Raw genomic sequence first — 14,250 nt, forward strand, 5'->3', positions numbered from 1 at the left:
CCTCATGTGAAGAGCTGACTCACTGGAGAAGACTTTGATGCTGGGAGGGATTGGGGGCAGGAGGAGAAGGGGACGACTGAGGATGAGATGGTTGGATGGCAACTGACTCGATGGACGCGACTCTGAGTGAACTCTGGGAGTTGGTGATGGACAGGGAGGCCTGGCGTGCTGCGATTCATGGGGTCAAAAAGAGTCGGACATGACTGAGCGACTGAACTGAACTGAACTGATACCATACTAGTCATTATTTAAGTGCTCAATTCATGCCAACCAGACATTGTACCAGACCCTTTAGGAGGTTGGTCAAGATGTTGTCCTCAGCTGAACAACCTCTGGTTGCATGAAATTTCCACTTTTTTTCATTTTAGTGAATATATGTGGGGGGGAGGGACAAGGAAACCCTCCAAATGATCCAAGTTTGATCATAGAACATGTAACTAAGCAAATACTCTCATGTGTCTTTTTCTATCCCAGAATATTTTCATAAAAATAATGAAACATATGATACAGTTCAAATACTTGTTTTGTTATAATTTATTATAAATATTTGTGTTTTCTTTGAAGCAAGATAATTTTTAAGTGCCACTAATGAAAGCATATCCTTAATTCCACGTTTATAGCAAGATAAATTTTTGCAAATGCCAGTAATGGGAGCAGATCTTGAATTCCTTGGAAAATATTTTAGCCATCTTTTAAAAAATGTTTAAATTTTAACATAGCTCTTTTGTATTCTTTTTAAGTACTGCATGAAAGCTGATCCATATTGCTTAGATATCTCATGCCATTTTGGGAAAATGGACAGTGGAAAAGAAGCCAGTGTTCACATTCAGTTGGAAGGTCGGCCATCCATTTTAGAAATGGTAAGTCTGTGATACAGTGACAACTTTGTGGATAAAATTTCAGACAGACCTTACAAACACAACCATCTTATGCAGGTAGGATGGTAAGGAGGCATTCAACAAATTAAGAAGGTATGAATGACTGTAAAATCTGAAATGAAATTCTAAAACTGTTCCCATTTATCACTTCAAAATACACTGTCTAAATGACATGGTTTTAGTAACTAAACAGATAACATGGGCTATAAAATAGACTATAATTAAGAGATTTTAGAAAGCATGTCCAACTATGACTGTCACTCAAATTAGTTAGCTGCCTTAACATTTCATATATCCTTAAAGTTATTTACAAATTATGCTTAAAGACCTACTATTGTATATAGTATACATTTACTAAAAATTAAGACTTCCATAAAATCTAAAACATCAAAATTTAACAAAACACAAACATACAAGACACAAACACACTTTTAAGGACATGAACTTTGAAGGCTTGAATTAAAAATTAACTAAATACATGTTAGACTTCTTCCTGGAAAGGAGTGTGTATATTTATGAGAAGTACTTTGAGATAAAATTTTCCTATCTGATCAATATGAGTAATAGATCTTTTTCAGAGTTGTTCAGATTAGATGATCTTTATAAAGAATTTAGTACATAGCACATAATAAGCCAAAGGAAATGACAGCTATCATGTTCTGTTAAGAGGAGAAGTTGAAATTACCACAAGGTGGTTAGGAGGAAGACACATCAGACAGGGAAACATGAGCTCTCCATTTCAGTTGTGAGTCATTTAGACTTTTGCAGTCTGCCTTCATACTCGCAGGATCCAGTTTTTTCACCAGCGGGCACCAGTGGCATTCTGGATGAAATACTTCTTTGTTGTCAGGGGCTGTCCTGTGCTAGTAGGATACTTATCAGAATAGCTGGCCTCCACCCACTAAATGCTAGCAGCACCCCGTCCCCATGCCTGCTGGCCAGAAGTGTCTCCAGATGTAAATGACCATCCTCCAGGGTACAGAATCATCCCTGCTGAAAAGCACTGCTCCAGATAAAGTACATAATTTATTTTTAGCTCTAAAATTCTACATGTTCTCTCCAAAATGTTAAATAACCTTTACACAGTAGTTTTAACTTTTGCAGGTCATAGACTTCTATAAGAATTTGATCAAAGAATATATTCTCATCTACCCTAATGAATGCAAAGACAAAAAAAAATCTCAATTTTGAATAAAATTTCAAAGGGCCTTAGAGTTTGTGAAGCCAATTTACAGATGTCTAAGCCCTGAATTCTTGATTATGAAGTCCCTCTCTCTGTTAGATAGTAAAACTGAGTTCATCCAGTGATTTTATTTTTGAATGCTATAAACATTTGTACCAGATTTTTTCATTATAGCATTTGGTATACTATCTGTATTTGATCAGATACCAAATACTATAAGAAAAGCCCAAAGAAAATTAATTTGAGGAAATGTTTATCAAACAAAGAAAGTCTTCCCTAAGGAAAAAATATACTAATAATTATCAAATAATATTTAAATAGTAATTAATACAAGGACATGCCTTTGGAACTAAAGGAAGCATTGCATTGCAATTAAATACAAATGGTGAAATAAGTTGGAGAAGATAAATTGTGAAAACTTTTAGTTTCTCATGATCATTACCTGGTATATGTTTTCACGAAATAAAACTATGTCTCTTTTCTTTAAACAGGATGAGACTAGAGCACTGAAGTTTGATATAAGAGCAACAGCTTTTCCGGAGCCAGATCCCAAAGTTATTGAATTAAAGAAGGATGAGAATGTTGCCCATGTAAGATTACCTTTTTAACTGAAACATAAGGATTATGGGAAAAAAATATTGCTAGGGTATTTGGTCAGGAAAACCACAGAGAGCCTAAAATACTTTACTGGGGAGTGGCATTTTCTACAGCTAGCAGGAAGGAATGACACAGCTCTTTCAGAAGGTGATTTTGGTAGAATGAATGAATTGGAGGGAGAACCACAGACACGGCACATTACACTCCCTGTTTCTGAAACATTTACCTGTGTTTCCTATGGTTGTGTTAGAACAGAAAGAGAATGGGAAGGAATATTCTAAATACTGTTGGGGAAAATAGAGGGGCTTCAAAGGAAATAGAGGTAAGTTTTTAAAATGGTGGTTCCTTCTTTTGGTTAATTTATGCAGGTTCTCCTCGAAGGACTACATCATCAAAGACCCAGACGCCATTTCACTATTATGATTATTTCAAGTAGCTTGCTACTTGGACTTTTTTTACTTTTCCTCATTTCTTATGTTATGTGGAAGGTAAGCCTTTAATAATTACCAATGTTGAACCACTCAAAATTCTATTCTTGAGTTTTCTCAAAGCCAACTTGTGACTCCCACATTACTAGATTTAAGTATTTCAGTATTTTTAATGTTAACTTTAAATTCCTAAGTGGACTGAAATTTAATAGTACTGATCACATGTTTAACTTTAGTACCAAAGTCTTTCTAGAAAAATATGCTTTCTTAAAGATAACTGATTTTCAATGAATATTCAATATAACAGAAGTTTTGAAAGACTTTCTAAAAAAGCATTTGGAAAGCACTGCACATTTATATGCTAAATTTCAATTTTGGAGCGTATGCAAACAGCACCAAGAAATGCTATAGTAACAACAAAACAAGGCTGTATCTCCCAAACTAATTTTTACTGACTACAATTGTCATTGACTGTTTAGACATTTAATATGTTCATAACTATACAACAGTGATTATACAATGTTATTTTCAGGCTGGCTTCTTCAAAAGACAGTACAAATCTATCCTACAAGAAGAAAACAGAAGAGACAGTTGGAGTTACATTAACAGTAAAAGTGATAAAGATGATTGAAGACTTATTTCAAGTTAACAGAACAACTCAGGTTACAATATATTAAAAAAAACATTTTCGATATTGTTTACAAGAAACCATGAATTCTGCTCAGACTTCATGTACTTCTTTTAATAATGACCATGTGACATATTATGTCTTCATCATTGCTTGGACTTTTCAACTGCATTATCTTTGGATATATTACAGTATTAACTTTGGAGTTATTTTCTCTCAGATGATAATCTTGCAGCTCTAAATGGATATAAAAACACTAAAGCATCAACTTATTCAAGAGAAGTAATCCCTGGAAGATATCTTGAAAGTTCATTAGAATTAAAATTATGTGGAGGAACTAAACAGCTCATCTGGAGAAGACTTAGACTTGTAGTATTATTCCTTTGAAAGAAATACTATTCACCATATGTGTTTGCTTTGGTAAAATTAATTCCACCCAGTAGGCAATGACTCATTCCTAATAGCTCTTTGAAAATTGTTTGGAATATGTTCTCTAGAAATATTTAGCAGAATTTTTCAACAAGCTGTCACCAAATTTTCTAATGAATAGAAAAGAACCACTATCATTTTAAAGCAGATATCTTTAAAGACACTGATTTGTAATCTATTTCCTATGAGCTTTGATCAGCAACCAGTCTATGAATATTATGGCCTGATGGGCAAACTTCAGACTGAACTTATACACTGGTTTGAGCTTAAAGGGGTGATTTCTGGATAATTATTGTTTATACAGCCCTGTATTTTTTTCTTTTTGTACATATATATATATACATAGTTTCTAAAAGAACATATATTTATATAGGTGTAAATCTAATAAGTCTTTCTGTAACACAATTTTATCAAGGTAAAGGTACTGAAGAGTAAATTTTAAAAATCCATCTTTAGTCAAATTTTTTTGCTCATAAAAACAATACTTAGAATTCTAATTTATATTCTAAAACAGATTGAATGTTGCACTTTAGCTGATATTTGAAATATAAATACACTGATATATGTAAAATATGAAAACTGTACCTCACTAATTTTTTAAAAATCAGAGCCTTCCAAAGATGATATTGGGGACAAATATTTCATATAAATTAGATACTATTTAAAATGCGGACTGTCAAAATTCAGCAAATAGATAAATTCTTGTTTGGATGTTATTCTTTTCTCAAGTGTAAGTATGAAATGTACTTTCACCAGTACTATAAGGGCATTCTCTTCTGCATGGAACTAGAAAACAAAATTCACAAATTTAACTGTAAATTAAAAAATGTAGATTTAGCTTGGATAAAAATATGACATGAAAATTTCCATGTTTTAGTGATAAGTGAAATATTTTAAGTTTTTTGTTGATCTTACATACTTGTATAATGAAGTAGTTTCTTTCTGGGTCTAAAATAATTTATCTTTAAATGTCTCTTTATTTGCAAATAGAGTCTTTTTTTTGTAATATTTATTCTTACTTATGAACTAAATGCTGATAACTGCAGAACATAATTTCATCTGATTTGTTCCTACATCTAACTTGATATGAAGGTTGTGGCCAAATTTTCAAAATCTGTTATGGGACGTGATAAGTTAGGGGCCAGTCTTTACAGTTATGGAAAAGGATTTCTTCATATGTGGTCCCTGCCAACAGCTGTCTTCCTCAGACTGCTTCATTTCTGCTATCTGTTCACATATTGGTGGCTGGAAAAGGAGAAATGTACAGCAATCGGTGAAGGCATTTGAGCAGCGAGACCCAGTGAGCATGAAACCTTCTTAACTTGGTGTGTAACCAATAGAAATTAAAATTTTTAAAGTAGTTCTTTCAAGAAAATATCTAGGCTCATTGATAGAAAAATCCAAATTTAGAGCTGCTTTCTCAAGGATGATCCCTGAGGAAATTTAAATCTGGTTCTTTCCTACTAGAAATAACAGCATTTCAGGTAGCACTGTGTGCAGTGCAAACAGCATGCTAGAATCGTCAGACAGCAGGGCTTTCAGGAACGAGAGGAACACAGCTCCCTATGGGGCCAGATTATGACTCCTTATATATTTTGCATACTTTGTGTATAATACACTTCAAACTCCAATCACTTTGAGTTTTCAACTTTCAGAGACTGTCACAAAATTGGTGCTATAACTTTAATCCATCTTTTTTGTTTTTGCCAAGTAGTCTACATTTTAGAGATTTTGAGGAAAAAACAATAGTACTATTTCTGGTTTTATGATTTCCTAAATGTGTAATTTTGAAATATAATCTTGCTGGAATACTTACCTCATCAGGATATCAGAACATTCTTACATGAACTCTGATCTGTTGGCACCAGGCTATAGAAATTTAACATCAGAATTGATGGACTCAAATCCAAGAAGAAAGAATCCAAATTATTTCACTTTGGAATTAATCTATGTTAAATATTGATATAGCTTGTTTAAATTTCAAATACCGGAGATGTTTATTTTCCATTCCAATAAATACTCTCCAAAAACCAAAATTTCAGTTGTTTTGTATATATTTCATGTCTTATTTTTTTAAGTTTAGAAGCTAATTTTAGTAACATCAAAAATAGCAATTTTAATTTCTTTTCAAAATAGATATTTTTCCTTATTAAAATATCTGATTAATTAAAACATAACATATATTTTCATATTAAAATTCTAGTTTCCACATTCCTCTTATAAACAACTACATGTTACTTTGGAATCATTCATTTCTTCCATGCTTCTTCCATAAAGATTGATAAGTCTTGGGTGTACTCTGTAAAGAATATAATGTACATGACTGATTATTTCATTAACCTATCATTCTGTTATTTTTCATACATAACACCTATTGAATACAGTGCATACTACCAAATTCAAATCTAATGATAACCAACAAACATATATTCAGGGCAGAGCTGCCATCTAGAAAAAATGCAGGGCCTGATAAGTCAGTAGCACTAATTCCTGTAAAGCCCAGTAAATTGTGGCTGTAGAAAGCTCACATCTAGCCGGCCACTCAGGGAGCCCTGCACACTTCCACTCACGGAGTCATAGTACTTACGGACAATGAGTTTGCCTGTTTATAACCAGCTGCTCTTGCTAATAAATAATATGTAAACTTGTTCTTATGTAAAGTATGCTTTGGAAAGATGATAAAAGTAAACTGCTGAACACAAATATTTGTTGTGGGTAAAAGGAAATTTAAAATTGTAACCATCTGCTATTCAAATGACTTCATGAGGTATAAGATCTTAATCTATTTTTAAAAATTCAAAGTGGAATTTTCAGACATACATTATCTGTATAGTTTATGAAGAATGGTAATTTGGAATGCCAACATAGAGACTCATAAAAAATGGTTGTACATAACAACTGGTGAATAAATAAAAAGTTATACTTTTCATTAAAATTGTACATGTGTCTTTTTATGTGTTCCTGATTTACTATCTAGCCAGCTGCCTGCTTCAATGGTATAAATGGAAACTTCCTTCTTCTAACTATCAGTTCCGTGTCTGACAGACATATAAGGTGGTGAATAATTACTTACCTAACATGGACCTCTGATGCAACTTGCATTAAATCACCATCTACATTCCAAGGGAAACAGTTTCCTGAAGCAGTTTCACGTGGGCCATGATCTTCCTCTGGATGGTTTCCACTGCTGTTACTCCTTGGGCAAACTTTTACTTCTTCAACAGTGTAAGTATCAACAAATGGAAAATTGAACTAAAAAAAAAAATTAATGCAAATAACCTTGGTACTTGCTTTATACCTAACTGTAATGCAAATTAGTAAAGTTCACTGCACTCTCACTTGCAACTAAACATCAGTGTTCATGCTGATGTTTTTATAGCTTTGAAACTTATCAGTATCAGTTTCCCTTGGATGAAGCCTTTTCTGAAGCTTTGCAAGTTCATTTAGATCTAGCAGCTGGCAAAATTATTTTCTTACAAATAGTACATGTCTATGAAACCATATAATAATTTCTTATTAAAGAGTAAATATTTAATACTAGTCTATTTTTATAGAGGATTTATATAATCCACTGAATTAGTTCTTGTCAGCTAGTTTAGCTGATGTAAACAAAATCTAGAATAAGTTTCACATTTGGGATTTCATTACAAAAAGTTTAACTTATGAAGGTGAAAAGAGAAAGTAAGTCTAGCCTGTGTTATTTTTGCCAGTGTTTGCCTGCCTCACCCTCACTTTAAAGATAGACACAAGTTGCAAGATAATTAGGGTTGCTTTCTGACCACTCTTGAATGATGAGACATCAGCTTCATATTTCATTCTTTCTTAGCCATACTACCCAAAGCAATCTATAAATTTAATGTGATCCCTATCAAATGACACACGACACTTTTCACAGAACTTGAACAAATGATCCTAAAATTTATATGGAACCATCAAAGACTCAGGATTGCCAAAGCAATCTTGAAGAAAAGCAACAAAGCAGGAGGCCTAACCCTCCAGACTTCAGACAATACTACAAAGCTACAAAAATTAAAACTGTGTGGTGGTATTGGCACCAAAATAGACAGAGAGATCAATGGAACTGAATAGAGCACCCAGAAATAAGCCCAGTTAATGTTGGCAAAGGAGGCAGGAATATACAAGAGGGAAAAGTCAGTGATCCACAGAGACAGGCCTTGGGAGAAACCACACCTATACTCCCTGTGGTATCTGCTAATGGCAGCCCTAGAAAACTAACACAATGACCAAACCAGGGGAAATCTGGTGGAGGATGGCAATAGGTGAGGCTGTGGCACAGGAAAGGGCTAGGATACAAGGGGCCACGTGCTTCAATGAGAATGTTCAATGTCATCTTGATGACAGTAAGACTGAAGAGTTAGAAAAGGGATAAACCTTATCTGTGTTTTAGAAAAATCTGTCTAGAAGGAAGTGTGGAAGATAAGACCAGAGAAAAGAAAGACCAGGAGGAGGCTACTGTAAGCAAGAAGGGATTAATTGGTGGACTGGTTGTAAGAAATGAGGGAGAGGAGGCCAGAGTAACTCCAGGATGGGCAGAGTGGTGCCAATGCCCTGTATAGGGAAACATGGAGCACCATCAGGGGAGAGGGCAACAAGGTAAGCAGTGGATGTGCTCGATTCAAGACGCCTGGGAGTTCTATAACCTCAGCACACAGAAAGGCCCCGTGACCCTGCAGATCACCAGGGAGGACGGAACACTTGGTAGTGTGCAACGTTCAGAGAGTGGGTCAAGCGATGGAAGGCAATGAGGTCACCCAGGAAAAGGTATCATGAAAAGATAAAGCTACAAACAAATCCCTGGGGAAGCACCAGCTCTTAAGAGTTTTAAACTCGCTACCAAAAATGAGGGTCAAAGTGAAGGCGGAATCGTATGAACAGAGAAAGGTCAGCTACGGGATGGAGCTGAAAGAACTTGAGTAATTTTTACCTTCTATCTATTTTACACAGAGATGGGAAGGGCAGGATGTGTCACCTGCAAATAACAGTTTTCAATACGTTCTATAACTGTTGGCATACATGAACGTCCAGTCCAACCTGGAAAAGATGGTTCAGAGACCTAGACTGTTGCTCTCTCTGGGCTGAAGTGCTGCCTTTCCCTTCCTGGATACCAGAACTGCTACTAGACAGTAGATAACATCATTTATATTTATCTTGTCTTTATAATCTTACATAATTTATATAGATTTACATTTTTGAACATATCAGCATGAAGAGACTTACAGTTTTGAACATATCAGCATGAAGAGACTATATATACATGTATATGTATATATGTACATCTACAATTTTTTAACAAATGAAAGCAGCCACCTTGAGAATCAATCACATTATTCTTACTATATATCATTAAACAAAACATTTTAGAATTTCTTTGCAAAACTTTACAGAACAATAGCATGGACTTGAATTTTTGGAAAGAGCTAAGCCAATGAGTTAAATCTAATGAAACACACACACAGGCAATAGTTTCTTGTATCACAAGCAAGATATGACTGGTCAAGTACATGAGAAAAAATGTTATATTTTGCATCACATGGTCTCCTTTTGAAAAAGTTACTTTCCTATAGATAGAGAATTATATTTACTACTATGTTCATATTTTTATAGTAAGCATCTATTACTTTTAAAGTCAGAAGAAAGCTACTTTTATATTGAAAAAAAGGATTAAAGAAAAATTACCTAAGACATTTGCCCATTAGCCATTCCAAAAGAGAACTTCCATAAGTAGTTTGTGCAATCATGCATCCCTAAATAAATACCAGCTTCTCAAGGAAAGTATCTTAAGGTCATTACTCCTTTAAATTCTCAGAATTATTTAATAGAAAAAGTTTATACCAAGGTAATGACATTCATTATCTCTTGGAATATAGAATTTTGAGTGCTTTTTATATTGCTATTTTGCTTCTATTTTCTGATTTAGAAAAAAAGCAATGGAAATGTATTGCTTTAGGATTAAGAAAAATAATAAAGTTGCAAACAAAATTAGCAACATTTGAAAAGGAATACATTCCTTTAAAAATCAATAAATCACCATTTCTCAAAATACATCCATAAAGTTATTAGTTAGTCTCACAACCTACATTATATCTGCTTTTGACCACTTTGTCTCCTTAGAGATTTATATTTAAGGAAAATAGGACTATATCTAATTGTTATAACTTCCTAAACATTTCATTCAGTTGGTTGCTCAACAAACATTGATCAAATAATGTGGTAGGCAGAAGAGAACCAAAACTTCCTGAGGCCTGCCCGAGAAAGTTTAAAATTATAAAGAAGCAAAAATGGGAGCCTTGCAGTCACTACCTATGTAAGCAAGATTTAGTGCTGGTCACCAGCTGAATTTACTCGTTTCCTCCTACCTGTTCTCACCCAACTACAGCCAGGCACAATTTTATACCTGTAAGAAGGTATGAGACTGTATGGTTTTACATGCCTATTATGTACTTCAAGACTCATAATTTCAGAAATTCATATATTTATGGGTCAGTGTCCTAATAACTGACTCAAAGTACCTGCCAAAAGAATATGACTTATAATAGTTATTGCTTCTCTTTAAAATGAATCTCTTAAGTGGAAATATAATAATTTTCCCTATCTCTACAAATACCACACACACCTAAGTTTAGAATAAAATAACAGCTATATAAAAGTGGTGTATTCTAAAGTATATTTCTGCAAATTTATTTCAATCAATGTAAGTAGGCAGATCTTGAACAAATGAAAGGAAAATCCAAAGGTCATAGCTTTAGAGGGAGTCTGATGTCATAAAATCAAGAAGATTAAAAGTCTCGGGTTTTACTTCTCTTCATTCTGAAGAACAGCTGAGTATAATTTTATCCTTAATTTACTCCACATTTCAATATAACACTACATTTTCTATTTTCTCTTTGCGCACACACACATAAAATATATATAACCACCAACCCACAACTCAAAAAAGGCCAATCTGTATTAATACTGGTGGATACTTTTCTAAATTTGAAGAAAGCACAAACTGAAAAAAAAAAAAAAGATTAATGTATTCAGAAGAAAATAAAGCCTTCTTACAAGGCAGGACTTGGTGTCAGTTATGACAGCATCTCACTCCCCATGATTAACTGCTTTGCACATAAAGTAATCCAAATGCTTTACTGTACCTGGTTTTTAATACTCGCGTATCTTTTCAGGTGTTTTATAAATTCCGGTCGAGAAGTGTTACGTGCAGTTATAAGAGCCATGCTTCCATTATTTAATCTGAAATTAAATATTTGTATTTGACATCAAAACATTTATTAAGAGATTACATTAGAAATTACTCTGTATCAGTCTTTCTAACAAATAATCTTTACTAGAAGTTTTAGGCAAGTCAGATAAATAGCATTCTATTTACCTAAAATTCTTAAACCATATTTTGCTGCATTCTTCTTAAAATGAAAGAGCCTTTCAGATTAGTTTTATTAGACAACCGACTTTCTTCTCACCAAGCACTGACATTAAGGGCTTTTAAAAAATCTGAATCATCGTGCATCCTATTCACATATCAAGACATAATTTGAAATGTACTTACTTAGAGAGTGAATATAAAACCATGTTTTGTTTTGTTTTGTTTTTTAAAGATGTGTTGTAAAATAGTTAATCAGTACGAATGGTGTAACTAATTCAATGGCTTTAAATATCTAATGTTTGATTTAAACATTTATTTAAGGGCAGGTCTAAGTGACAGGAAACCAGATAAATCAAAGCGGCCCTTGGATGGATGAACTGGAGTGAACAAAACGCTACCATACATGTTCAGTTAAATGACTGCACATTTTAATCTTGCATAACTCTTTGGTTCAATATAAGAGGCTGCAAATTTAGAGGTGTGATTTAGTGCCAAAAAGCCACTCACAGACGCATCTAGCTTTAGAAGGCAGTTTGCAGAAATATATGCAAATGACTCCTAGGCTGAATTTCAGTGCAAATATAAAGTTATTCCAAGAATAACAACAACGACACAAAAAAGAGCTCTTTAAATCTGACAGAACCTCAGGTTAGAGCTGTAAAGGACCCTGGAGATTATCCAGTCATTCACTCCACTTACGTTGAATGAAAAGATGTCCCCAAGTTTAAATGATTGGTTCAAAGACAGAAAAACAAAAATGATCACTGAAACCAGAGCCCTTCATTCAGGGTCTAGCATTTCTTTTACCCATCATGTCACCTCTTCCCAACTGGAAATAAATATTCAATGATACCAAAACATGAGTGTTTTGTGTGTTCTTGATTTTAATTCTTTAGTTTTCATGTGTCTACCTTTCAATACTTATTAGTAGTGGAAACACATGTTATGTGCCTAGCACCCTTCTCAATATTTCCATATATTACTGCATTTAATCTTAGCAAAATTCGAATACAAAAATATTAGTTCCTATCAGCAACTTGCACTGATGTCTCTTAAAGTAAATTATACTTTCTTGTGAAAAAATAAAGCTGAAAGTTGAAACTCCTTTGCAATTTCCCTGAATCATTCAGAAGATAAACTTTGAGTATCTTGGTCAGCCAAAGCTCCTACATAAAGGCCCTTGCAAAAATGACATGTTTAACTACAATCCACAGAAGACATCTCTAACCAGTCACCCTTCTTTGAAAAAGTCATTCAGTGCTGACTGGACCTGGAGAGTAAGCCATGGACTTTCAGGCCAGCTGGAGAATATCTGGAGCAGCTGGAAGGAGGCATGAACCTACTCCTTCCCAGAGAGCAAGACTAAAGGTCCTTGAGCAGACGTGAGCATGGAGATGGGGCAGGGTCAGAGCAGCACCGTGTCCTGGCCTGGAGAGCACAGCTTGGGTCAGCCAGCCAGGACCTCACTTCTCCTGGGATGCTTCCTTAGGCAGGCGTCAGCTATCTAAGGTTTCTGAGGGTAGGGGGAGGAAACAATCAGGCTCGATTTCTAAACCATACAAGCTTCAAAACACTCCTGGCAAGCTTCAGCACCAGAGATAATTAATGAGGACCCTGACATGTGGTTTTTAAGTAGTTTCTCTTCTTTTCTAACTTTAGATGTTTCCCTGTTTCTCACCTTCCTATCATTAGTCAAGGAAAACATTCTAAATCACCCCTTTGCCAATTGTTAATCCTTCAGGTTAAATATTTTGCAGGGAAGTTGAAACTAATCATTAAAATGATGTTATAAATTGCCAAAGTACGTACATAAGTCATTCTTTTATTCCACTTTAGGGAAAAATTTAGATGTGATGATATTACACAACAGTCATCACCCTTTCTTCTATGCTCTACAGGAATGTAAGAGAAATATTTTCAGACCAATGATGGACAACTACATGAAAAGGATGTACAAGAGATGGAATAACTATCGCTTGTGGATAAAATGATATATAAAATGTCTCATGAAAATGTGGGCAGTATATTCAGATGCATCACTATTCATACTAAATACAACTAAAATATTTCCTTTGACTAAAAGTATCATATATACACACATACATGCCATTCTTGCTAAGGATGTTTACATCTGCACTAAAATTCAAAGTCAGGGACAGCCATAATAAGTATCAGAATTAAACATAATGTTCTCAGGGACTGGTAAATAACATAAATAAAAGAGCAGAGTGGGCATAAATAACACAATAAGATCATGTCAATAAAACCCAAAGAATATTATTTTAGCTTCAGTGATATTAAAACGTCAGAGTAATTATTTTTCCAGTATAACAGTTGTTCTCAGCCTACTCTGATGACAAATCTCTAATACTATACAGTCAAAGATGACTTCCTCTTGATCATATTCTAGCTAGCCAAGAGTTAGCTGGCTATTCTGACAGATAAATGCAGTTTATAGAAACATATCAACAACTCAATAAAAATGCTTACTAACCTGGTATTAGGTGCCAAGCCTCTAGGTGCCGCTGCACACTGGCACGGAATTGCCATAATGCTGACATTCAAGAACTGACCCTGGATCATTTGCCACTGATCATTACAATCTAAAGGTAATGGAAGGGATCAGTTATTTTCCCTCACCACAGCAAAATGTCATTCGAGCCCGGCTCAGTTCTCAGGGAGGTAATTTCAGACTCACCAGATTTGGGATATCCTTGTGCCCTCCT

At 34.4% G+C, this 14,250-nt stretch overlaps 2 protein-coding genes across 3 annotated transcripts in view; one reads left to right on the forward strand and one right to left on the reverse strand.

Annotated features, from left to right (window-relative positions):
- The window catches only part of ITGA4 (integrin subunit alpha 4), a 95,522-nt gene extending 88,444 nt beyond the window's left edge, over positions 1-7,078 (forward strand). The window contains exons 25-28 of the mRNA XM_040227740.1: positions 741-860; positions 2,553-2,651; positions 3,027-3,146; positions 3,619-7,078. Of these exons, the coding sequence (XP_040083674.1) occupies positions 741-860; positions 2,553-2,651; positions 3,027-3,146; positions 3,619-3,717 (438 nt within the window). The 3' untranslated portion in view covers positions 3,718-7,078. The remainder of the gene's footprint in view (positions 1-740; positions 861-2,552; positions 2,652-3,026; positions 3,147-3,618) is intronic.
- The window catches only part of CERKL (ceramide kinase like), a 137,328-nt gene continuing 123,596 nt past the window's right edge, over positions 519-14,250 (reverse strand). For both annotated transcript variants that reach the window (XM_040227742.1, XM_040227741.1), the window contains 5 exons: positions 14,223-14,248; positions 14,019-14,127; positions 11,298-11,394; positions 7,217-7,395; positions 519-6,442 (listed from right to left, as the gene is read on the reverse strand). In XM_040227742.1, coding sequence (XP_040083676.1) covers positions 6,361-6,442; positions 7,217-7,395; positions 11,298-11,394; positions 14,019-14,127; positions 14,223-14,248 — 493 coding nt within the window. In that variant the 3' untranslated portion in view covers positions 519-6,360. The remainder of the gene's footprint in view (positions 6,443-7,216; positions 7,396-11,297; positions 11,395-14,018; positions 14,128-14,222; positions 14,249-14,250) is intronic.

This window comes from Oryx dammah, unplaced genomic scaffold (assembly GCF_014754425.2).
Source record: "Oryx dammah isolate SB20612 unplaced genomic scaffold, SCBI_Odam_1.1 HiC_scaffold_27, whole genome shotgun sequence".
NCBI lineage: Eukaryota > Metazoa > Chordata > Mammalia > Artiodactyla > Bovidae > Oryx > Oryx dammah.